Genomic DNA, 26841 nt, shown 5'->3' with positions numbered 1-26841 from the left:
CAGACAGACAGACAGACAGACAGACAGGCAGGCAGGCAGGCAGGCAGGCAGGCAGGCAGACAGACAGAGCAGCAACTCACCCCAGATATTGAGGTTGTAGTTCTTCTCAGTCTTGCCAGCGATATTGGTGGCCTCACAGGTGTATCTGCCGGAGTCCTGCACCTGAGCACTGTCAATCTGCCAATCACATTCACAGAGAGTAAGATACAAGAGATAGGATAGGCCTGTCAACCTACCAGTCAAAATCAATAATCAATGAGAGGCATGGAGAGTCAGAGAGGTGTGTAGAGAGTAGGGTTAGATATAAATAGATAGAGAAAGAGAGAGAGAGAGAAAGAGAGAGCGTGAGAGAGAGCGAGAGAATGAGAGAGAGAGCGTGAGAGAGAGAGAAAGAGAGTGAAGGATAGAAATTGGACCGTACCTTCAGCACACTCCCATCCTCCGACACGGTCAGTCCTGGCTTCCTGAAGAGCGGGCGGCCATCTTTGCGCCAGGACAGAGTGGGAGGAGGGATCGCGTCACTCTGGCAACGCAGCTCTACCGAGCGACCCAGCATTACAGTGGCATTCACCTCCTCACCCATGATGTTGGGTGGCACTGTAACACATAAATACACAGAAGCAGCGTCAGCGACAATAAAAAGTCACACTGGAAAGTGGGAACCCAACAATGTAAAATTCCTTAACTCACTTAAAAGTTTACATGTCAAAATGATTTCACATTGGGAATCCGGTGAACCCATTTTCACCCCTGGAGAAAATGGTCCCAAAAATATACCTCAATAAAGTTGAAGAAATTGACTTGTTGACTCTTACCCACACCTAAGCACCAAACAATGCCATTCCACAGCTCTGACAATGTATAAGTCTGGTGCCATTCCTATATGGTACCACTACATCCTGCGCTAGATCAGCTTAACAATGAGCTGCTGTCAGATAAAGTCAGATAACGAACTGAGCCAGGCTGAGTCACTTCAACAGGCTTTCACCATCTGTTAAAGCTTCAGAGGATCTGGTTAGAACAGTTCCTCTCGCTAGAGTTCCAAGACAGTTCTTGAACTTTGGTTGTCACTCCTTGTCAAGAGCTGACTATGTTTCCCACGATGTAGCTGGCACTGGGCCGTTATCGGACCCAGACACTGACCTCATGGAGAGAGAGAGACAAAGAGAGAGAGAGAGAGAGAGAGAGAGAGAGAGAGAGAGAGAGAGAGAGAGAGAGAGAGAGAGAGAAAATAAAAAGGAGAGAGAGAAAGAGAGAGAAAAAGAGAGAAAGAGAGAGAAAATGAAAGAGAAAGAGAAAGTCGGAGAGAGAGTCAGACAGAGAGAGAAAGACAGACCGATAGACAGACAGAGACAGAGAGGCAGAGAGGGGATTCTCCAATTACCTTGAATGAGTTACAGGACAAAATAAAACCCCTCCAACCCAAAAAAAGGCATGTGGTGTTGATGGTATCCTTAATGAAATGATCAAATATACAGACAACAAATTCCAATTGGCTATACTAAAATTCTTTAACATCATCCTTAGCTCTGGCATCTTCCCCAATATTTGGAAGCAAGGACTGATCCCCCCCAATCCACAAAAGTGGAGACATATTTGACCCCAATAACTACCGTGGGATATGCGTCAACAGCAACCTTGGGAAAATCCTCTGCATTATCATTAACAGCAGACTCGTACATTTCCTCAATGAAAACAATGTACCGAGCAAATGTCAAATTCGCTTTTTACCAAATTACCGTACAACAGACCATGTATTCACCCTGCACACCCTAATTGACAACCAAACAAACCAAAACAAAGGCAAAGTCTTCTCATGCTTTGTTGATTTCAAAAAAGCCTTTGACTCAATTTGGCATGAGGGTCTGCTATACAAATTGATGGAAAGTAGTGTTGGGGGTAAAACATACAACATTATAAAATCTATGTACACAAACAACAAGTGTTCGGTTAAAATTGAAAAAAAAAGGGCCCTGGGGTGAGACAGGGATGCAGCTTAAGCCCCACCCTTAAGCCCCACCGTCTTCAACATATATATCAACGAATTGGCGCTGGCACTAGAAAAGTCTGCAGCACCCGGCCTCAACCTACTAGAATCTGAAGTCAAATGTCTACTGTTTGCTGATGATCTGGTGCCTCTGTCAGCAACCAAGGAGGGCCTACAGCAGCACCTAGATATTTTGCACAGATTCTGCCAGACCTGGGCCCTGACAGTAAATCTCAGTAAGACCAAAATAATGGTGTTCCAAAAAAGTCGCCAGGACCACAAATACAAATTCCATCTAGACACCATTGCCCTAGAGCACACAAAAAACTATACATACCTTGGCCTAAACATCAGCGCCACAGGTAACTTCCACAAAGCTGTGAACGATCTGAGAGACAAGGCAAGAAGGGCATTCTATGCCATCAAAAGGAACATAAAATTCAACATACCAATTAGGATCTGGCTAAAAATACTTGAATCAGTCATAAAGCCCATTGCCCTTTATGGTTGTGAGGTCTGGGGTCTGCTCACCAACCAAGATTTCACAAAATGGGACAAATGCCAAATTGAGACTCTGCAATTCTGCAAAAATCTCCTCCATGTTCAACGTAGAACACCAAATAATGCATGCAGAGCAGAATTAGGCCGATACCCACAAATGATCAAAATCCAAAAAAGAGCCGTTAAATTCTACAACCACCTAAAAGGAAGCGATTCCCAAACCTTCCATAACAAAGCCATCACCTACAGAGAGATGAACCTGGAGAAGAGTCCCCTAAGCAAGCTGGTCCTGGGGTACTGTTCACAAACACAAACACACCCCACAGAGCCCCAGGACAGCAGCACAATTAGACCCAACCAAATCATGAGAAAACCAAAAGAGAATTACTTGACACATTGGAAAGAATTAACAAAAAACAGAGCAAACTAGAATGCTATTTGGCCCTAAACAGAGAGTACACAGTCGCAGAATACCTGACCACTGTGACTGACCCAAACTTAAGGAAAGCTTTGACTATGTACAGACTCAGTGAGCATAGCCTTGCTATTGAGAAAGGCCGCCGTAGGCAGACGTGGCTCTCAAGAGAAGACAAGCTATGTGCACACTGCCCACAAAATGAGGTGGAAAAACTAAATAACTAAAAACTTAATAAACTCCCATATCTACATATTTATTTTAACCATTTGTACATTGTTACAACACTGTATATATATATAATATGACATTTGTAATGTTTTTATTGTTTTTTAACTTTCCGTATGTGTTCATTTTTACTGTTTATTTCACTTTTGTATATTATCTACCTCACTTGCTTTGGCAATGGTAAGACACGTTTTCCATGCCAATAAAGCCCCTTGAATTGAATTGAGAGAAAGAGTGTGTGTGAGAGAGAGAGAGAGAGAGAGAGAGAGAGAGAGAGAGAGGGAGAGGGAGAGGGAGAGAGAGAGAGAGAGAGAGAGAGAGAGAGAGAGAGAGAGAGAAAGAGAGAGAGAGAGAGACAGAGAGAGAGAGAGAGAGAGAGAGAGAGAGAGAGAGAGAAGGAGACAGAGAGACAGAGAGACAGAGAGAGAGAGAGAGAGAGAGAGAGAGAGAGAGAGAGAGAGAGAGAGAGAGAAGGAGACAAAGAGACAGAGAGACAGAGAGAGCGAGAGGGCGAGAGAGAGACAGAGAGACAGAGAGAGAGAGAGAGAAGGAGACAGAGAGACAGAGAGACAGAGAGAGCGAGAGGGCGAGAGAGAGACAGAGAGACAGAGAGAAAGAGACAGAGAGAAATCGACAGAGAGAGAGACAGAGAGAGAGAGACAGAGAGAGAGAGAGCGAGAGGGCGAGAGAGAGACAGAGAGACAGAGAGAAAGAGACAGAGAGAAATCGACAGAGAGAGAGACAGAGAGAGAGACAGAGAGAGAGACAGAGAGAGAGAGACAGAGAGAGAGAGAGACAGAGAGAGAGAGACAGAGAGAGAGAGGCACATAGAGAGACAGAGAGAGAGAGAGGTCTCAGAATGAAAACAAAATAAATGTCTGTTCTCCTCCCTTAAAATGGCCCTGTCTCTGACTTCAACACTGAACACTCTGTCTAATAGTTATGAGAGGCAATTTCTCTGTAATCCCACTTTGAAGCCAATCAAAAACCTCTGCTTCAGCCTAATCCTAAAATATGTCCTCAATATGATTGATTTCTCTTCCACAACGTTTCTAATCTGGACTGACTAAAAGCCAATTTCCTCAAATGTGTATTTCTCTGGACAGACACAACACACGTGTCATGTGAAAGGTTTAGACAGGCTAGCTGGCAGGATTATTTGGCCAGACACAGGAAGTCGTTCTAGAGTGGTAGCAATTACCACAACAAATCTGTCTTCATTTCTCTGGACGCCATCCTTTGATCTTTTTAAAGAAACAGAAGACATATGGGCATTTTGGGTACAGGCACGCACAAATGCACACACATCCAAACACACACACCTGGACATACTCATACCCGCCCGCGCGCGCCCGCACACACACACACACACACACACACACTGAGCCAATCTGTCTGAAACTCTTCATGACACTCCAATCACTTCTCTCAAATTCTTTTTAAATTGAGAAAAATGATTCAAATGTAGTATTTTCAAAACGAATTGGCTGTCAACATCAACTCTCTAAGCAAAAACGACAAGGTTTATTGAAATGCCAAACTGGAACACAAACCATACTTCCTTCCCAGGAGTATGGCCATGTCAAAGCTTCTTTGAACAGTCATTAAAATGTTGCCGTGTATATCCTATATGTTATGTTTACTGGACTCGCTTTGAACATTCCACAAATTAGCTCACGGATGAGGTACTCAGCATTCCATACATTTTAATATATCTTTGTATAAGTATGTCATACAGTGTATTTCTTCCACACCAAAATAAAAGGTTTTCCGATGTGATTTAGTCATTGGCATGGACTCCAATTTCGCTGTTTCTCCATGAACAATTGTGATTTTGAGAGTGAAAAACATAAAAAAAATCTAAAACCAGGAAAAATAAAACTGAGAAAACATAATTTGAGAAAATATAAAACATAACTTGGGGAAAGAATTACGGATTTTATATGGCCCGCCTTAGAGTTGTTTATGAACTATTATTTTACCAGGTATATTGACAGAAAACATAGTGCCCTACTTTCTCTTGAACAGTAATGACCTGGAAAGAGTTACAAGGGTGAGGAGAAGAATGTTCATATTTGAAAGTTTGAAAAATATTAGTAGCTCATGACTAATTTCATTTCATTTTTTTAAAAGTAGCTCTCACGCTCAAAAAGGTTGGAGACCCCTGTCATGCAGTAAGAGCTGGTACAATAACAGACAACATAATACCTAAAATAATAACTAAGTTCTTATAGAGAGTACTGGGTTAAATAAGATAATGTCTCTGGTGACTAAAATGTGTTTTCATGCACTGGATTCATAGTACACAACTGGATTGATAGTACACAACTGGATTGATAGTACACAACTGGATTGATAGTACACAACTGGATTGATAGTATACAACTGGATTGATAGTACACAACTGGATTGATAGTACACAACTGGATTGATAGTACACAACTGGATTGATAGTACACAACTGGATTTATAGTACACAAATGGATGGATAGTACACAACTGGAAGCAGTATCTAAAGGTGATCATGGAGATGTGTTTCGGTCAGAGGGAGGTTGGACTCACCGTACACCCTCAGGTCATATTCTCTCTGCTGCTCTCCTCCTGCGTTGACGGCCACACAGGTGTACTTCCCTGTATCACTGACCTGAGCACTGCTGAGAGACAGCACTGTACCACCGGACAACACCTACAGAGGGGGAGAGACACACACACGCACACAGGTCAGAAAAACACACACATACACACACACAAATGTTGAGGAGCTGGGCGGTTACCTGTATGCCATCGGAGACACTGGCAACAGGGCTGCCATCTTTGAGCCAGGTGAGACTTGGCAGAGGAACGCCGGTGGCCTCACACTCCAGCCTGGCAGGGTCGTTCACCACCACCGTCACCATGGCACTGCGGCTGGAGATGGCAGGGGGCACTGCCAGGCGAGTAGAGGAGCATTACACACACACACACACACACACACACACACACACACACACACACACACACACACACACACACACACACACACACACACACACACACACACACACACACACACACACACACATACACACAGACAGACACACACACAGACAGACACACAGGCTGCATCTCCAATGGCATTCTATTCCCTATATGGTACACTACTATAGACCAGAGCCCTATTCCCTATATGGTACACTACTATAGACCAGAGCCCTATTCCCTATATGGTACACTACTATAGACCAGAGCCCTATTCCCTATATGGTACACTACTATAGACCAGAGCCCTATTCCCTATATGGTACACTACTATAGACCAGAGCCCTATTCCCTATATGGTACACTACTATAGACCAGAGCCCTATTCCCTATATGGTACACTACTATAGACCAGAGCCCTATTCCCTATATGGTACACTACTATAGACCAGAGCCCTATTCCCTATATGGTACACTACTATAGACCAGAGCCCTATTCCCTATATGGTACACTACTATAGACCAGAGCCCTATTCCCTATATGGTACACTACTATAGACCAGAGCCCTATTCCCTATATGGTACATTACTATAGACCAGAGCCCTATTCCCTATACAGTAAACTATTGTAGACCAGAGCCCTATTCCCTATATAGTACACTACTTTAGACCAGAGCCCTATTCCCTATATAGTACACTACTTTAGACCAGAGCCCTATTCCCTAGATAGTACACTACTTTAGACCAGAGCCCTATTCCCTATACAGTAAACTATTGTAGACCAGAGCCCTATTCCCTATATAGTACACTACTTTAGACCAGAGCCCTATTCCCTATATAGTACACCACTTTAGACCTATTCCCTAAATAGTACACTACCTTAGACCAGAGCCCTATGGGCTAAAGTAGTGTACTAAAGTAGTGTACTATATAGTGAATAGGGTGCCATTTAAGTCTCACACGTCTCATACACTCCTAGGGACCAATCCTAACTTCAGATCTGTGCACGTTACTCATGTCCATCATGCACTGGTGTCAATGTGAGATTTCGACTAATGCGGTGTTCTCATGTTAAGATTCCCCTAGAAAAGAAGCTCTAGTCATGGCCTTATCTGATGACATCACCCTGTCTGGTGATCCACATTGTTTATCATCCTCATCATCAAATCCTGTGTTCACATGAAAGAGGTAGATAAATGGGTCTGTTTCTCCCACAAAGCAGAATAATGCCGTAGGCCTTCATAAGGATTTAATAGGATGTTAATGTGTTTTAATCATCCTTCAGTGTCTAATGTTCACTGAGCGTTGCTATACTGGGACTGGGTTAAGAGTGTTCTGACATCCCCGTCTCAAAAGCCCATTGAATCGAGACAGCAACATGTTATTGGCTGACTGGTCCAAAGGCATCAGTATTTGTCTGTCAGTGTGTAACTAATTACCTGCATCTGTCAGGTGGGCACTGACCCAACCTGATCCTCCATTCATCCATTCTTTTACACATCTGACCAACACAATGTGGTCATGCTGCTGTCGTAGTAGTTTATGTGGACGTTCACTCACCGTACACCTGCAGCCTGTGAGAGAGCTCTGAGGTTCCGGCCACGTTGACCGCTATACACCGGTACAGCCCGGCGTCGGACAGCTGAGCACGGTCGATCTCCAGCAGCTGACCGCGCTTCAGGATGGTCACCCCGGCTGCGCTGGTTAGAGGGCGACCGTCCTTGTACCAGGTAATGGCTGACCGCATCGACACAGATAAGAAAAGACAGGTAAAGACGGTGTCCAGATGCTCATGAAATCTATCCTCTTCCTTCATTCTTTAAGTTAAGCTTGTCTGGCTTTTCTCAGTGTGAAAGAAATATGATGGATAGATGCTGTATGGAATTTGCAGTCTAGTGTACCTTTGGGGGTATAATATTAAAGACCTATTCAGTTCTTCTCAGATACGAGATGAAAAGGAAGGATGAAAGTATGTCCACTGTTTTCACCACATGTAGACACAGCTAGCCTCTATCCGTTGTTCTCCATCCAGTTTTCTTGACAGCCATACAGTATTGAATAAAGTATAACATAATGCCATAAAGTACTGAATAAAGTATAAAATATTGCCATAAAGTATTGAATCTAAAAGCTTTATTGGTTCTCAACAGGCTGCTCTTATTGATCCATAAACTAGACTACAGATCACCATGCCAACATAGCCAGTCTGCCAAGGGGGCATAGATGCAGGTGAAATAAATTCTCTGTAATAAAATGTCTTCCTTAGAAGCTTGCAATTGCTTAAAACAGCTTGCTTGTGAAAATATTCCTGTGATATTAGATCTTTAGAGAAACACCTGCTGTTTTGAAAATAAAAAAAGTTGAATATGCACATTGGTATGTGGTTTTATATTGAAATAAATAATATAACTTAGTAGAAGTCAAGGGTTAGGGTTGGAGAGGTCTTACCAGGAACTGGACTCCCTGTGGCCTTGCACTCCAGCTGGATGGGGTAGCCTGCTATGATGGTCTCATTGAAGGTCTCTCCAGAATAAGGGACGCTTGGAGGCTCTGTAGAATGGCATAATATGGTTTAGTAGCAGACACAGCAGACGCAGAGAGAGTGTGGGAGAGGGAGACAGAAGAGTGAAAGAGAGAGGGAGAGAGTGAACAAGAAATAGATGGTTGGGAGAGACACTGAGCAAGAGGAAGATGTGAAGAAGTATGGAAAAGGAGAGGTAGACAGACAGGAAGAGAAACCTAGTGAGAGTTTGGGGAGTTTTGGATCTGCTGTTACCATGGACACTGAGGCGGATGTGTTGCTGGGTCTCTCCTGCTGCGTTCGTTGCCACACATGTATATCTCCCAGCATCCTCTAGTCTGGCCTCCGTGATATGCAGTGTCCTACCGGCCGACTCCAGCTATGGAAACACGGAAACACACACATGAACTTCATCTGACCAGCTGGAAGAATAACAATACCGTCTAGAGTATTACTGTAACTGGGACTAAGAATAACAATACCATCTAGAGTATTACTGTAACTGGGACTTAGAATAACAATAACATCTAGAGTATTACTGTAACTGGGACTTAGAATAACAATATCATCTAGAGCACATATGTCAGAGTCAAGGCCCGCGGGCCACATCCGGCCCGCAAGAAGGTTTTTTACGGCCCCTGGGATGATCTTGATTTATTATTAGAACCGGCCCGCAGCAAGCCGGCAGCCCGCAGATCTTTTACACGCACCAATACTACATTTCCCACAATGCAAAGGTGACGCACCGAGCAGTAGGCTGCTTCATTTCAATATTTATTGGCACAGCAGTCGTCAGCATCACAGTAAAATTAACTTTCAGATACCCATCAAAAATGGCAAAACGGAAGGTGGATACTGAGAACCGGGGGTTTCAAACAAGGTGGGAGTCGGAGTATATGTTCACGAAGGTAGCTGGAAAACCTGTGTGTCTTCTGTGTGGAGAAAGTGTGGCGGTACTGAAAGAGTATAATCTGAGACGACATTATGAAACGAAACACGCGGACAAAAACAAGAATATGGACATGGAACAAAGGCTACAAAAGGCAGAGGAATTAAAACGAGGCCTCAAATCTCGACAGGCTCTGTTCAAAAAAGCCAAATCACAAGGCCAGGCTGCTGTCAAGGCCAGTTTTATTTTGGCAGAAGAGATCGCTAAATCAGCCCGGCCATTTACGGAGGGGGATTTCATCAAAAACTGCATGATTAAAGTTTGTGACGAAGTTTGCCCAGAAAAAAGGCAACTCTTTTTAAATGTGAGTCTGAGCAGAAACACCATTGCCGAGAGAGTAGACCAGTTGTCCATCAATCTAAAAGAGCAGCTTGTGAAAAAGGGAAAAGATTTTATTGCATATTCCTTGGCTGTGGATGAGAGCACCGACATTTCTGACATTGCCCAGTTGTCAATTTTCATCCGCGGAGTGGACTCCAACCTAAGCGTGACAGAGGAGTTTTTGGCTTTACGTCCTATGCATGGCACAACTACGGGGCATGATTTGTATGAAGAGGTGTCAAGATGTGTAAATGAGATGGAGCTGCCTTGGGAAAAACTCGTGGGTTTGACAACCGACGGAGCACCTGCGATGTGTGGACACAGGAGCGGACTGGTGGCGAAGATACGGGAAAAGATGCAAGAGGAAAACGCGACAGGTGAGCTGACAGCTTATCATTGTATCATACACCAGGAAGCGTTGTGCGGTAAAGCCTTGAAAATGGAGCATGTAATGAGCATCATCACGCGCACAGTTAACTTTATCAGAGCCAAAGGTTTGAATCACCGCCAGTTCAAGGCATTTCTGACGGAGTTAGAAACGGAGCATGGTGATTTGCCTTATCACACAGAGGTGCGATGGCTAAGCCAGGGAAAGGTGCTTCAAAGATGTTTCGAGCTTCGTGAGGAGATTTGTCTGTTCTTGGACAGCAAAGGGAAAGACACAACACAACTCCGAGACGAAATGTTTCTGTGTGAAATGGCTTTTCTGTGTGACATTACGAGTCATCTGAATGCAATAAACTTGCAGCTGCAGGGTCGGGATCGTGTCATCTCTGATATGTACAGTACAGTGAAGGCATTTAAAACCAAACTGACTCTGTGGGAGACGCAGATGCGGAAAGAAAATTTGAGCCACTTTCCCAGCTGCCAGACCATGAAAGAGAAGCTCTCTACCAGTGCGTTCCCGAGCACACAGTTGGCTGATAAAATAGGTATGCTTGCCGCTGACTTTCGACGCCGATTTGCTGACTTTGAAGCACAAAAAAGCAGGTTGGAACTGCTCGGTAACCCATTTGATGTTGACGTGGAAAGCTCACCACCAAACCTCCAAATGGAGTTGATTGACCTCCAATGCAATGATGCACTGAGGGCAAAATATGCGGCAGTGGGTGCTGCGGAGTTCGCCCGTTTCCTCCCCGGCACAATGCCCCAGCTGCGCATCCAGGCTGCTCAAACGTTGTCTATGTTTGGCAGCACATACCTGTGTGAACAACTGTTTTCTTTGATGAACCTGAACAAAACATCACACAGAAGTCGACTTACTGCTGAACACCTCCACTCAATTCTGAGGATTTCTTCAGCTCAGAGCCTTACCCCGAACATTGATGAACTTGTGGAAAAGATGGGACACCACCAAGTATCACCCTCAACCTCAAACAAGTGAACATTACTGTGCAATCACATATTTAGAGTTTTTACTCAGTTCAAGTTTAAAAGTTAAAATTTAATATTTGTTTTCACTGCATGTTACTTCTCCTTAAACAAAGTGTTGTTTTTGATTAATAGATTTTTGCACTTTATTTTTTTGTATTTCAATCCAATTATATTTTAAAAATATTTCAGTTGAGTGGATGATAGAAAATTGCTATTATTGTTTTTTCTTTGAAGTAAATTTAGCCCACTTTTGCTAAAATAGAAAATATAGTCTACTGATGGTGCCTTGAATACCGGTTTCTTTCATTTAATGTTCATGTTATGGGGATATTTATATAAAGGAAATTTGTCTTTTGTGTCTGTTGAAAATTAAAGATTACTGACAGAGCCATAAGAAAATATTGCTTTATTTATCTGATCATATTGTAATATATTTGTTAGGTTTTCAGTAGGTTCAATTAGGTTCACTAGACTATATGCGTCATTTAAAATTTTTTCAATGAACATTCGAACAGTCCGGCCCTCGTCTTGTAGCTGATTTTTTTATTTGGCCCTCCGTCCATTTGACTTTGACACCCCTGATCTAGAGTATTACTGTAACTGGGACTTAGAATAACAATAACATATAGAGTATTACTGTAACTGGGACTAAGAATAACAATAAGATCTAGAGTATTACTGTAACTGGGACTTATAATAATAATAAACCTGAACAAAGGGGGGAGCTAGAACAAAAGTATCAGAGATGGCCAAATGGGGAGGTAGAGTCATGTCCTGTACCTTCAGGTGCTCCTGGGCGGTGTCCACAGGGCGGCCATCTTTGAGCCAGGTGATGCTGGGGAGAGGGGTGCCATTGGGAACACACTGGAGGCTGATGGGCTTGTGGAGGACCACAGACCTCTCAGAAGCACCGGTGGAGCGGATGGATGGAGGGACTGGAGTGAAAGAGAGGGAGATTAAAAGAGAGAGAGGATAGGTCGAAGAGACGAATGAGTGAGAGAGGAAAGGGGAGAAAAGAGTGGAAGAAAGAAAACATAGAGAGTGATTACAGACAAATGGAGAGGATATTGGGGAGGCAAAGAGAAAAACAGATTCCACAGGAAAATACCAGAATTATAGGAAAATACCAGAATTATAGTAAAAGACATACCAGAATTCAATATTATCAAAGAGCATGCATAAAAAAACTACAACATATTCAGCCCAGGTCTTCCATTTAGAGCAAAAGATAAACAACATCACACCATGAAATGAACGACATAGCAACATACAGCAATCTACAGACAATACCCCATAATGACAAAACAAAAACATGTTTTTAGAAGTGTTTGCAAATTTATTAAAAATAAAAAACAGAAATAACTTATTTACATAAGTATTCAAAACCTTTGCTATGAGACTTGAAATTGAGCTCAGATTCATCCTGTTTCCATTGATCATCCTTGAGATGTCTCTACAACTCGATTGGAGTCCACCTGTGGTAAATTCAATTGATTGGACATGATTTGGAAAGGCACACACCTGTCTACATAAGGTCCCACAGTTGACAACGCATGTCAGAGAAAAAATCAAACCATGAGGTCGAAGGAATTGTCCGTAGAGCTCCGGGATGTTTGTGTCGAGGCACAGATCTGGAGAAGGGTACCAAAAAAATGGCTGGAGCATTGAAGGTCCCCAAGATCACAGTGACCACCATCACTCTTAAATGGAAGAAGTCTGGAAGACTATTCCTAGGGCTGGACGCCCAGCCAAATTGAACAATCATGGGAGAAGGGTCATGGTCAGGGAGGTGGAGATGGGAGAACCTTCCAGAAGGACAACCATCTCTGCAGCACTCCACCAATCAGGCCTTATTGGTAGAGTGACCAGACGGAAGCCACCCCTCAGTAAAAGGTACAATGCAGTCCTCTTGGAGTTTGCCAAAAGGCACCTAAGGACTCTCCGACCATGAGAAACAAGATTCTCTTGCCTGATGAAACCAAGATTGAACTCTTTGGCCTGAATGCCAAGTGTCACGTCTGTAGGAAACCTGACTGGGAGACTAGACATGGATGAAGGCAAAGGTGAACAGAGCAAAGTACAGAGACATCCTTGATGAAAACCTGCTCCAGAGTGCTCAGGACCTCAGACTTGGACAAATGTTCACCTTCCAACAGGACAACGACACTAAGCACACAGCCAAGACGAAGCCGAGAAAGCTCATCACTAAGCTCATGACCCTGGGACTAAACACCTCCCTCTGCAACTGGATCCTGGACTTCCTGACGGGCCTCCCCCAGGTGGTAAGGGTATGCAACAACACATCTGCAACGCTAATCCTCAACACTGGGGCCCCTCATGGGTGTGTACTTAGTCCCCTCCTGTACTCCCAAACATGACTCCAACACCATCATTAAGTGTGCTGAGGACACAACAGAGGTAGGCCTGATCACCGACAACGATGCGACAGCCTATAGGGAGGAGGTCAGAGACCTGGCAGTGTGGTGCCAGGACAACAACCCCTCCCTCAATGTGGGCAAGACAAAGAAGGTGATTGTGGACTACAGGAAAAGGTAGGCCAAATAGGGCCCCATTAACATCGACAGAGCTGTAGTGGAGCGGGTCGAGAGTTCCAAGTTCCTTGGTGTCCACATCACCAACAAACTATCATGGTCCAAACACACCAAGACAGTCGTGAAGAAGGCAAGACAACACATTCTCCCCCTCAGGAGACTGAAAATATTTGGCATGGATCCACAGAACCTCAAAAAGTTCTACAGCTGCACCATCGGGAGCATCACCGCCTGGTATGGCAACTGCTCGGCATCTAACCGTAAGGCGCTACAGAGGGAAGTGCGTACGGCCCAGGCGGTGTCAGAGGAAAGCACAAAAAATGGTCAGAGACTCCAGTCACCCAAGTCATAGACTGTTCTCTCTGCAACCGCACGACAAGTGGTACCGGAGCGCAAAGACTCGGACCAAAAGGCTCCTAACGGCTTCTACCCCCAAGCCATAAGACTGCTGAACAATTAATCAAATGGCCACCGGACTATTTACATTGGTAAATATTTTCTAAACTCTTCTTGAACTGCACTGTTGGTTAGGGGCTTGTAAGTAAGCATTTCACAGTAAGGTCTACACTGTTGGTTAAGGGCTTGTGAGTAAGCATTTCACAGTAAGGTCTACACTGTTGGTTAAGGGCTTGTAAGTAAAGCATTTCACAGTAAGGTCTACACTGTTGGTTAAGGGCTTGTAAGTAAGCATTTCACAGTAAGGTCTACACTGTTGGTTAAGGGCTTGTAAGTAACCATTTCACAGTAAGGTCTACACTTGTATTCGCCGCATGTGACAAATAAAGTTTGATTTGATTACATTTGAAAAAAAACAGTGGCCCAGCTAGAACCCAGACTTGAACCCGATCAAACATCTCTGTAGAGAACTGAAAATAGCTGTGCAGCGACGCTCCCCATCCAACCTGACAAAGCTTGAGAGGATCTGCAGAGAAGAATGGGAGAAACTCCCCAAATACAGGTGTGCCAAGCTTGTAGAGTCATAGCCAGGAAAACTCAAGGCTGTAATCGCTGCCAAAGGTGCTTCAACAAAGTACTGAGTCAAGGTTCTGAATACTTATGTAAATGTGACATTTCAGTTTTTGCTTTGTCATTATGGGTTATTGTGTGTAAATTGATGAGAGGGAAAAATATATTTAATCAATTTTAGAATAAGGCTGAAACGTAACAAAATGTGGAAAAAGTCAAGGGGTCTGAATACTTTCCGAATGCACTGTATACTAATGGTAAATCACAGAAAGTATGAGTTTCTAGAACCACAGCAGTATGTATACCATGGACGGCCACATTGAAGTCCCTCTTATGGTCTCCGGCCTCGTTGGTTGCCACACACTGGAAGCGTGCCGTGTCTGAGACCTGGGGCCGAGAGATGACCAGCCGACGGCCGTTAGCCGTGACCCTCACCCCCTCACCCTGCCTGACCGGCTGACCGTCCTTAAACCACCTATAGAACAGAGAGAGAGACAGAGCGCATTAAAGTGTGTGTGTGTGTGTGTGTGTGTGTGTGTGTGTGTGTCTAAGTGTGTGTGTGTCTAAGTGTGTGTGTGTCTAAGTGTGTGTGTGTGTGTGTGTGTGTGTGTGTGTGTGTGTGTGTGTGTGTGTGTGTGTGTGTGTGTGTGTGTGTGTGTGTGTGTGTGTATGGGTCTTACGTGAGGATGGGTGAAGGTGTTCCCGTGGCACGACACTCTAGTTCCAGGAGGTTGTTGATGGTGACCGTGGTGTCTGTGACCTCGTCCCCTCCCTCCACCACAGGGGGAACTGTGATTGGACAGACAGAGGGTTCTAAACACACCCATAACATACAGAAGAAGTTCGAGAAAGATTGTCCTGTTGCTAACACCAACCCCAAAAACTACTTTTTACATGAAGGATTTTGAGCAAGTAAAGCTCTGTAATTTACGCTTGACAAAGAGAAACAAAGAAATTGATATAGAACTTGATATTAATTACATGTCTAGGCTATACTGTTCGACAAGAGAGAGACTCTCTCTGTTCATCCCTCTTAGTCTATCTGCACTTCACAGATCTTCATTGTAAAGCGTTTAAACACTGTTTCCCACGCTTTTTCAACGAACCATAAACAATTAATGAACATGCACCAGCTTACAGACGTTGAGGTGTAATTCAAGTCACAGTTATGAAAACTTAGATTGTCCTCGCAGTGGCAGACCATTTGTAACAACAACTGCACAGGATCGGTACAACCGAACATCACACCTGCGGGACAGGTACAGGATGGCAACAACTGCCAGAATTACACCAGGAGAGTACAACCCCTCCATCAGTGCTCAGACTGTCTATTTTGTCTCACCGGGGGTGATGGTCGGATTCACGTTTATCGTTGAAGGAATGAGCGTAACACAGAGTGTCCATCGTGGTCTGGGGCGGTGTGGCACAGCATCATCGGACTGAGCTTGTTGTCATTGCAGCCAATCTCAACGCTGTGTGTTACAGGGAAGACATCCTCCTCCCTCATGTGGTACCCTTCCTGCAAGCTCATCCTGACATGACTCTCCAGCATGACAATGCCACCAGCCATACTGCTCATTTTGCGTGAGATTTCCTGCAAGACAGAAATGTCAGTGTTCTGCCATGGCCAGTGAAGAGCCCGGATCTCAATCCCATTGAGCACATTTGGGACCCGATGGTTCGAAGTGTGAGGGCATGGGCCATACCCCCCAGAAATGTCTGGGAACTTGCAGATGCCTTGGTGGAAGAGTGGGGTAATATCTCACAGCAAGAACTGGCAAATCTGGTGCAGTTCATGAGGAGCAGCACTGCAGTACTTAATGCAGCTGGTGGCCACACCAGATACTGACTGTTACTTTTGATTTTGACCCCCCCCCTTTGCTCAGGGACACATAATTCCATTTCTGTTAGTCACATGTCTGTGGAACTTGTTCAGTTTATGTCTCAGTTGTTGAATCTTGTTATGTTCACACAAATATTTACACATGTTAAATTTGCTGAAAATAAATGCAGTTGACAGTGAGAGGACGTTTCTTTTTTTGCGGAGTTTATTAGATCAGATATCCTTCACATCACATTCCAGCCACTAAATACATCTGGATTGACTGATGAGAGTGCTGTGTGGAGCATAATGCACAGCATTCACTTGAGCCCATCACCATCCAGATATTGAGATGATTGATGCTGAGCATAGGCTAACTAACCTGCCTTTGGCAGCACACATTCTTATACTTTATCTTCCGACAGAGTTTGAATGTTTAAAATGGCAGAGCAGACCAGCGGAGCCAAGCTGAAGCTCAGTGTCTATGGTGTGTGTGTGTGTGTGTGTGTGTGTGTGTGTGTGTGTGTGTGTGTGTGTGTGTGTGTGTGTGTGTGTGTGCGTGCGTGCGTGCGCGTGAAAGAGAGAGTTACACAACATGACTAAAAGTATGTGGGCACCTGCTCGTCTAACATCATTACAAAATCATGGGCATTAATATGGAGTTCGTCCCCCTTTGCTGATATAACAGTCTCCACTCTTCTAGGAAGGCTTTCCACTAGATGTTGGAACATTACTGCAGGGACTTACTTCCATTTAGCCACGAGCATTAGTGAGGTCGGGCACTGATGTTGGGCGATTAGGCCTGGCTCGCAGTCGGCATTCCATTTCATCCCAAAGGTGTTCGATGGGATTGAAGTCGGGGCACTTGGCAGGCCAGTAAAGTTCTTCTACACCAATCTCGACAAAACATTTCTGTATGACTTTGCTTTGTGCACGGGGGCATTGTCATGCTGAAACAGGAAAGGTTGTTCCCCAAACTGTTGCCATAAAGTTGGAAGCACAGAATCGTCTAGAATGTCATTGTATGCTATATCGTTAAGATTTCCCTTCACTAGAACTAAGGGGCCTGAACCATGAAAAACAGCCCAAGACTATTATTCATCCTCCACCAAATTGCATTGGGGCAGGTAGTGTTCTCCTGGCATCCACCAAACCCAGATTAGTCTGTCTGACTGCCAGATGGTGAAGCGTGATTCATCACTCCAAAGAATGCGTTTCCACTACTACAGAGTCCAATGGCGGCGAGCTTTACACCACTCTAACCGACGCTTGGCATTGCACATGGTGATCTTAGGCTTGTGTGCAGCTGGCCATGGAAACTAATTTAATGAAGCTCCCAACAAACAGTTATTGTGCTGACGTTGCTTCCAGAGACAGTTTGGAACTTGGTAGTGAGTGTTGCAACCGAGGACACGATTTATACGCGCTACGAGCTTCACCAATTGCTGGTCCCGTTCTGTGAGCTTGTGTGGTCTACCACTTCGCAGTTGAGCCGTTGTTGCTCCTAGACTTTCCACTTTACAATAACAGCACTTACAGTTGACCGGAGCAGCTCTAGCAGGGCAGAAATTTGACGAACTGACTTGTTGGAAAGGTGACATCCTATGACGGTGCCACATTGAAAGTCACTGAGCTCTTCGGTGAGGCCATTCTACTGCCAGTGTTTGTCTATGGAGATTGCATGGCTGTTTGCTCGATTTTATACACTGTCAGCAATGGATGTGGCTGAAATAGTCGAATCCACTGATTTGAAGGGGTGTCCACATACTTTTGTAGGTTCAGCAGACTACAGCGTAAAGCCCTCATCCCTCCTCTGATGTCAGACAATACAGAATACAGATGGTAGAGGTCCTTAAGCATCTAGACACAGAGGATCTCTCTCTCTCTCTCTCTCTCTCTCTCTCTCTCTCTCTCTCTCTCTCTCTCTATCTCTCTCTCTAACCTCTAACCTAACTGGCAAACAGAAAGCAGTAGCTTCCTGATATTTAACTGGGCAAGGCCTTCTCTGCTGACATTGACTGATCACCACTGTGAAAGAATAATACGCTGAAACAAAGAAAAGGAAAAACCCAGTGTTTTCAATGACACCTGTAATCTTAGTGGTCTCCTCAAACTCACTTCCTGGCCCTCTTCTAAACCACGGTAATCTTCAGAATAGGTAGCTAACACTTTCTTCTGGGAAGTCTTTCATTCGGTCCTATATGATACATGGAAGTGGAGGTTGAGCGAAGTGGTCCGGCCACCGAAATCTAAGCTGTCTTTTCCTGTGAATTATTGCTCTTTGATGACAGATACAATACAATGGAAACATTTCAGTGAATGTATACACTGAATTACTGGGTAGATACGGACTGGGGGGGTCATTCACCTTGAACACTAATAGATGTGTACAGTGCGACTGTGTGTGTGTGTGTGTGTGTGTGTGTGTGTGTGTGTGTGTGTGTGTGTGTGTGTGTGTGTGTGTGTGTGTGTGTGTGTGTGTGTGTGTGTGTGTGTGTGTGGGTGTGTGTGTGTACGCACACGTGTGTGTCCTTGCATATGTGTGTTCATGTGTGTGTGTGTGTGTGTATGTACAGATGAAGTCGAAAGTTTACATACACTTAGGTTGGAGTCATTAAAACTCATTTTTCAACCACTCCACAAATTTCTTGTTAACAAACTATAGTTTTGGCAAGTCGGTTAGGACATCTACTTTGTGCATGACACAAGTAATTCTTCCAACAATTGTTGACAGACAGATTATTTCACTTATAATTCACTGTAGCACAATTCCAGTGGGTCAGAAGTTTATATACGCTAAGTTGATTGTGCCTTTAAACAGCTTGGAAAATTCCAGAAAATGATGTCATGGCTTTAGAAGCTTCTGATAGGCTAATTGACATAATTTGAGTCAATAGGAGGTGTACCTGTGGATGTACTTCAACCTACCTTCAAACTCAGTGCCCCTTTGCTTGACATCATGGGAAAATCAAAAGAAATCGGCCAGGACCCAACATTTTTTTTATAGACCTCCCCAAGTCTGGTTCATCCTTGGGAGCAATTTCCAAACGCCTGAAGGTACCACGTTCATCTGTACAAACAATAGTATGCAAGTATAAACACCATGGGACCACACAGCCGTCATACCGCTCAGGAAGGAGACGTGTCCTTTCGTACTTTTTGGTGACCAGATGACCAGATTACCTTGATTGCAAGCCAAAAAACACTATCCCAACCGTGAAGCACAGGGGTGGCAGCATGATGTTGTGGCAGTGCTTTGCAGCAGGAGGGACTGGTTCCCTTCACAAAATAGATGGTGGCATGAGGATATATTGAAGCAACATCTCAAGACATCAGTCAGGAAGTTGAAGCTTGATCGCAAATGGATCTTCCAAATGGACAATGACCCCAAGCATACTTCCAAAGTTGTGGCAAAATGGCTTAAGGACAACAAAGTCAAGGTATTGGAGTGGCCATTACAAAGCTCTGACCTCAATCCTATAGAAAATTTGTGGGCAGAACTGAAAAAACGTGTTCGAGCAAGGAGGCCTACAAACCTGACTCAGTTACACCAGCTCTGTCAGGAGGAATGGGCCAAAATTCACCCAACTTATTGTGGAAAGCTTGTGTAAGGCTACCCAAAATGTTTGACTCAAGTTAAACAATTTAAAGGCAATGCTACCAAATACTAATTGAGTGTATGTAAACTTCTGACCCACTGGGAATGTGATGAAAGAAAAAAAAGCTGAATTAAATCATTCTCTACTATTATTCTGACATTTCACAGTCTTAAAATCTGACAGGGAATTTTTAATAGGATTAAATGTCAGGAATTGTGAAAAAAAACGGAATTTAAATGTATTTGGCTAAGGTGTATGTATGCAAACTTCCGACTTCAACTGTACCTAGGACACTGACGTCATAGTTGATCTCCTTCTCCCCGGCAACGCTGGTTGCCACGCAGACATAGCGGCCGGTGTCGGACACAGAAGCAGAGAGGATCTCGATTTTCCGGCCTTGCTCCAGAATGTTGATGCTCTCCCCATTCCGGACGGGTACGCCATCCTTCAACCATGTCAGGGTGGGTGGAGGGTGCCCCCCTACCTCACACTCCAGGTTAAGGGGCTTAGTGAGTACCACCTTTATCTCTGTAGTGGTGTCCTGCCCCCCCTTGATGGAAGGAGGAACTGAGGGAGAGAGGTTAGGATTAGGTCAACGGTAAACATGCAAAATGAGGTAGAGTTAGGGTAGTTATGGTAAAGGGAGGAAGAGTTAGGGTACTTACGGTAAAGTGAGGTAGAGTTAGAGTACTTACGGAAAAGTGAGCTAGAGTACTTACAGTAAAGTGAGGAAGACTTAAGGTTCTTACGGTAAAGTGAGGAAGAGCTAGGTTCTTACCGTAAATACTCTAACTCTACCTCACTTTACCGTAAGAACCCTAGCTCTTCCTCACTTTACCGAACCCTAACTCTACCTCACTTTACCGTAAGAACCCTAACTCGTCCACACTTTACCGTGAGCTAGAGTACTTACGGTAAAGTGTGGACGAGTTAGGGTTCTTACGGTAAAGTGAGGTAGAGTTAGAGTATTTACGGTAAGTGAGCTAGAGTACTTACGGTAAAGTGTGGACGAGTTAGGGTTCTTACGGTAAAGTGAGGTAGAGTTAGAGTATTTACGGTAAGTGAGCTAGAGTACTTACGGTAAAGTGTGGACGAGTTAGGGTTCTTACGGTAAAGTGAGGAAGCGATAGTGTTCTTACGGAAAAGTGAGGTAGAGTTAGGGTTCTTACGGTAAAGTGAGGAAGAGATAGTGTTCTTACGGAAAAGTGAGGTAGAGTTAGGGTACTTACGGTAAAATGAGGTAGAGTTAGGGTTCTTACGCTAAAGTGAAGTAGAGTTAGAGTACTTACGATAAACAGAGCTAGAGTACTTACGGTAAAATGAGGAAGAGTTAGGGTTCTTACACTAAAGTGAGGAAGAGTTAGGGTTCATACGGCAAAGTGAGGTAGAGTTAGGGTTCTTACGGTAAAGTGAGGAAGAGTTAGGGTTCTTACGGTAAAGTGAGGTTGAGTTAGGGTACTTACGGTAAAGTGAGGAAGAGTTAAGGTTCTTACGGTAAAGTGAGGTAGAGTACTTACAGTAAAGTGAGGAAGAGTTAAGGTTCTTACAGTAAAGTGAGGAAGAGTTAGGGTTCTTACGGTAAAGTGAGGAAGAGTTAAGGTTCTTATGGTAAAGTGAGGTTGAGTTAGGGTACTTACGGTAAAGTAATGAAGAGTTAGGGTTCTTACGGTAAAGTGAGGTAGAGTTAGGGTACTTGCGGTGAAGTGAGGTAGAGTACTTACGGTAAAGGGAGGAAGAGTTAGGGTTCTTACGCTAAAGTGAGGAAGAGTTAGGGTTCTTACGGTAAAGTGAGGAAGAGTTAGGGTTCTTACGTTAAAGTGAGGAAGAGTTAGGGTTCTTACGCTAAAGTGAGGAAGAGTTAGGGTTCTTAAGGTAAAGTGAGGAAGAGTTAGGGTTCTTACGTTAAAGTGAGGAAGAGTTAGGGTTCTTACGGTAAAGTGAGGAAGAGTTAGGGTACTTGCGGTAAAGTCAGGTAGAGTTAGGGAACTTACGGTGAAGTGAGGTAGAGTTAGGGAATGTACAGTAAAGTGAGGCAGAGTGAGGTCTTAAGGTAAACGTCCAGCTCTTTGAGGTAGAGTTAGGGTACTTACGGTAAAGTGAGGAAGAGTTAGGGTACTTACGGTACACGTCCAGCTCAAAGTTCTTCTCTGCAGTGCCCGCTACACTGGTGACCCTGCAGCTGAACTGACCAGTGTCAGATGCCTGGGCGCGTGGGATCCGCAGGAAGTGACCTCGGTCCACGTACTGTGCCTGGTAGCTGGACAGGATGGCCTGTCCGTTACGGTACCAGGTGATGGCGGGGAGCGGAACGCCGCGCGCCTCACACTCCAGCATTACTACATTATCCAGGAGGGTGGTGACCTCTGAGGTCACGTTACCACCCTTTATAGTGGGAGGGACTAAGGTGAGGGTAAGAGGGGATGAGAAATATGTAAATCAGAATACACACCCCATGCAAACACTCTTTAAACATTCCTCTGACTAATTCACCTTAGTCACAGCACACTAAGACCCACGTACACATTTACGCACAGGCTTTGATCCAAACCCACCGTAGACACTGAGGTTGAAGTCTTTGGTCTGTTTGCCCGCTGCGTTGGTTACACTACACTGGTAGTGTGCCTGGTCTCCGAGGCGAGCACTCTTTATTTTCAATGTCTGGCCCTTGTTGCTGACCTCTATGTTGGGGTCACCTAGGAACACCAGTCTGGGAGAGAGAGGGGAGACACACCCCATGGGATTAGAATCACATCCAGTTGAATTGTTCATATTAGTCTATACACAACTAATGGAAGAGGGAACTCACTTCCTGTCTTTGTACCACTGGATTGTGGGAAAGGGAGTTCCTTTGACCTTACAGTCCAGACTGATCTCCTGGTTGAGCACTGCCGACACATCCCGAGGGGAGCCAGTCCCTACGATGGTGGGGGGGACTAAAGGAGGGGAACAAGGGGAAGAGTGGAGATATGAATGAGATCAAGGAGTCAAAGGAGACTAAATCATTTTCTTTGTGAAAATGATCATGTCATTGTACAATACAGTGACAAGTCCAGCTGTAATATGAGTAAGCCAACAGAATCCTGCCTTTTCTCCAACCAACCAATCAGCCTCCCGATCGACCGTCAGTGCTGCCCCCATTCACCCAGCCAGTCAGTGCTGCCTCCATTCACCCAGCCAGTCAGTGCTGCCTCCACTCACCCAGCCAGTCAGTGCTGCCTCCATTCACCCAGCCAGTCCGTGCTGCCTCCATTCACCCAGCCAGTCAGTGCTGCCTCCATTCACCCAGCCAGTCAGTGCTGCCCCCATTCACCCAGCCAGTCAGTGCTGCCTCCATTCACCCAGCCAGTCAGTGCTGCCCCCATTCACCCAGCCAGTCCGTGCTGCCTCCATTCACCCAGTCAGTCAGTGCTGCCTCCATTCACCCAGCCAGTCAGTGCTGCCCCCATTCACCCAGCTAGTCAGTGCTGCCCCCATTCACCCAGTCAGTCAGTGCTGCCTCCATTCACCCAGCCAGTCAGTGCTGCCTCCACTCACCCAGCCAGTCAGTGCTGCCTCCACTCACCCAGCACTTCCAGAAGGAAGTCCTTCTCTGTACTTCCTGCGATGTTTATGGCCTTGCAGCTATAACTTCCTGTGTCTGCCATGGCGGCCTTCAATAGCCTCAGGGTCTTCCCACGCTGCAAGATCTGAACACTGCTACTGGGAACCACCTACACACACATGCACACGCACAAATTGAGAAATCGTTAAGAGATTCACATATTGAATAAATATATACATATAAATATATATATATCTATATATATGTGTGTGTGTGTGTGTGTGTGTGTGTGTATGTACTCCTATCAGTGGAGGCTGGTCAGAGGAGGATGGTTCATAAGCTAATGGAATGGTATCAAACACATGGAAACCATGTGTTTGATGTGTTTCCATGCCATTCCATTAATTCCGTTCCAGCCATTACTGTGAACCCGTCCTTCCCAATATAGGTTCCACCAGCCGCCTGTGACTCACATACTGTATGTACTCATTTAAAATGAATTGTTAATTGAACTGCTTTTGAACTGACAGCAGACAGACAACAGAACTATACTTTAGGTGTTACTTTATTACTGAATGAACATGTAAATGATGCTTTTCCCATCTGCAGGACATGAGCTCTGTTGGAGAAGAAAGAACACAGTGGCAGCCAAATGACAACACTTAGCCTGCAGGAATATATTCCATTACAGTGTACAGTTTAGGCTTATGCTCCCATATGAATATATCATCATTATTATTGTGATGTGTTATCTATGAGCCTGCTGCTTCTAAAACATCATTAGATACAGTATTTCCCCGTTGCTGTTTTTATTCCACACACACACACACACACACACACACACACACGGCCTGACACACAAACCATTCATGATGCTACTACCCGTGATGCTACCCGTGATGCTACCTGTGATGCTACCTGTGACGCTACTCTGGACCTCGTATAGGCCCAGTACTCTGGACCTCGTATAGGCCCAGTACTCTGGACCTCGTATAGGCCCAGTACTCTGGACCTCGTAAGGTAAGATTTGAATACCCCTGCTCTAAGTAATGGACGTATTTAATGATTAGAGGTCTGTTATCATATTCACAATATTTAGTAGTGTAAAACAATCCAAGACTAAAAGGCAGATTTATTAGTAGTCAATAATCTATTCAGGAGACTCTATTATATATCAAATGAATGGGGATGACTAATGTTTTATCCTAACACCCATCTCTACAGCAGCTGTGTAATATGAGTTCACCTACAGGAACGCCATCCTTGTACCAGGTGATGACGGGAACGGGACTTCCTGTGACATCACACACCAGGTTGGTGGGCTGGTTCAGAACCACCGACACGTTGCCCGGCGACCCGTTGTCACGGAGATCTGGGGGCACTGCATGGAGGGCATAGGACAAAGGTCAGGTCTGCTATGCTATATTATGCTATACCGCAACAGTGCTACTAGTAGCGTAGTGGAGGGTAAAGATTGTTACTTTACTCACCGCAGACAGCGACCAGCGTTTACCCTATTTTTTTTTACCTGAATACTAACACATGACATAGTATTTCCATCTTATTTTAACAGTAGTACCACATGACAAAGTAGTAATATAGTTATTTAAAAGTACTACCACATGACATCGTATTAATATAGTACTTTAAAAGTAATACCACATGGCATAGTATTAATATAGTACTTTAGCAGTAATACCACATTACATAGTATTAATATAGTACTTTAGCAGTAATAGCACATTATATAGTATTAAGACACTGTGAGACACTGTAAGACACTGTGTTATCATATGACAAAGTGCTACCATATACTACAATATAATTCAGTTCTACTATTATTATAATTCAGTTCTACTATTGATTCAGTACCACTACTACTACAGTAATATTGTGGTATTTTACGCTAGGCTAGCTCACCGTTGACTTTGAGCTGGTACCTCTTCTGGGTGGTGCCAGCCTCGTTGGCGGCAGTGCAGACATACTCCCCGTTGTCCAGCTGAGACACCGATGCCAGTATGAGAAGGGTTCCATCCTCCATGATGGTCAGACCGGGTTCGTTCCCTGTCAGCTCCTGACCGTTACGCAACCACTTGATCACGGGGGTAGGAGTGCCTGAGGGGAAAAGAAAGGGAGAGAAAGAAAAGTGGTAAGATTAGTGAGCAAACATGGGCAAATTATATTTAGATCCTGTAGACAACATCAATCAATGAAATGCATTTATAATGCCCCTTTTACATCAGCAGATGTCACAAAGTGCTTGTACAGAAACCCAACCTAAAACACCAAACAGCAAGCTATGCAGTTGTAGAAGAACAACATCCAGTCTATTGTATAAGGATGACCTTACTGGTTGACAGATGACACGTTTATGTCTAATGGATCCTATTGTGATTAGATGACTGTATAAAGCAGAGTTGGTTATCACCTTTGGCTGGGCAGGGGAAGGCGATGCGCTGGTTTGCTACTCTCTCCTGGTGGGGGCTGTTGAAGGGGGGCTCCAGGACATCAACCACGGGGGGGACTGAGGAGGGAGGTGACGGGGTAGACACACCACATTAATGATAAGAACAACTGTGCATGGGCATATCCTTAACCTTTCAGTTTAGGTTTAGGATAAACAATATCTTAATCCTAAACCTAACCATGTTTGAAAAGAGTTTGGATACAGCATTGCAAATCCATGTTGGGTTAAATACGGAAGACACATTTCGGTTGAATGCATTCAATTGTGCTACTGACTAGGTGTCACCTTTCCCTTTAACTATTATTCTAAAGAATCTCCGGTGTGGCTTATAGGGGACTCAGTGACTCACCTTGCACCTGCAGCTGTACATTGGCCTGGTCTCTTCCAGCGATGCTGGTGGCCAGGCAGGTGTAAGTCCCTTGATCACTCAGCCCCACCTGGCCTAAGGTCAGAGAGCCATCGAGGGAGGTCCTATACTGTGTCCCGTCCACCACCAGGGCGGCGCCATCCTTCAGCCAGGCCAGGAAGGGCTGTGGAACCCCCCGTGCCACGCAGGGAAGATCCACTGGATGCTCCACCTGCACCTTCAACACCCTCGGGCCAGCTTGGATACTGGGGGGCACTGGAGAGGAGAGGAGAG

At 44.6% G+C, this 26841-nt stretch overlaps 1 protein-coding gene across 1 annotated transcript in view; it reads right to left on the bottom strand.

Moving 5' to 3' along the window:
* The window catches only part of LOC139409507 (hemicentin 1), a 242956-nt gene that overhangs the window by 71131 nt on the left and 144984 nt on the right, over positions 1-26841 (bottom strand). Inside the window, exons 24-42 of the mRNA XM_071154768.1 lie at positions 26551-26823; positions 26163-26258; positions 25655-25849; positions 24985-25115; positions 23756-23903; positions 23000-23126; positions 22746-22900; positions 22314-22592; positions 20479-20760; positions 15453-15561; positions 15078-15247; positions 12035-12189; positions 8866-8989; positions 8538-8639; positions 7650-7826; positions 5906-6057; positions 5694-5817; positions 422-597; positions 81-177 (exon numbers count right to left, since the gene is read on the bottom strand). Of these exons, the coding sequence (XP_071010869.1) occupies positions 81-177; positions 422-597; positions 5694-5817; positions 5906-6057; positions 7650-7826; positions 8538-8639; positions 8866-8989; positions 12035-12189; positions 15078-15247; positions 15453-15561; positions 20479-20760; positions 22314-22592; positions 22746-22900; positions 23000-23126; positions 23756-23903; positions 24985-25115; positions 25655-25849; positions 26163-26258; positions 26551-26823 (3072 nt within the window). The remainder of the gene's footprint in view (positions 1-80; positions 178-421; positions 598-5693; positions 5818-5905; positions 6058-7649; positions 7827-8537; positions 8640-8865; positions 8990-12034; positions 12190-15077; positions 15248-15452; positions 15562-20478; positions 20761-22313; positions 22593-22745; positions 22901-22999; positions 23127-23755; positions 23904-24984; positions 25116-25654; positions 25850-26162; positions 26259-26550; positions 26824-26841) is intronic.

Source organism: Oncorhynchus clarkii, chromosome 5 (assembly GCF_045791955.1).
Source record: "Oncorhynchus clarkii lewisi isolate Uvic-CL-2024 chromosome 5, UVic_Ocla_1.0, whole genome shotgun sequence".
Lineage (NCBI taxonomy): Eukaryota > Metazoa > Chordata > Actinopteri > Salmoniformes > Salmonidae > Oncorhynchus > Oncorhynchus clarkii.
Note: the sequence above shows the minus strand (reverse complement) of the source record. Positions and strands in the feature narration are given on the sequence as shown.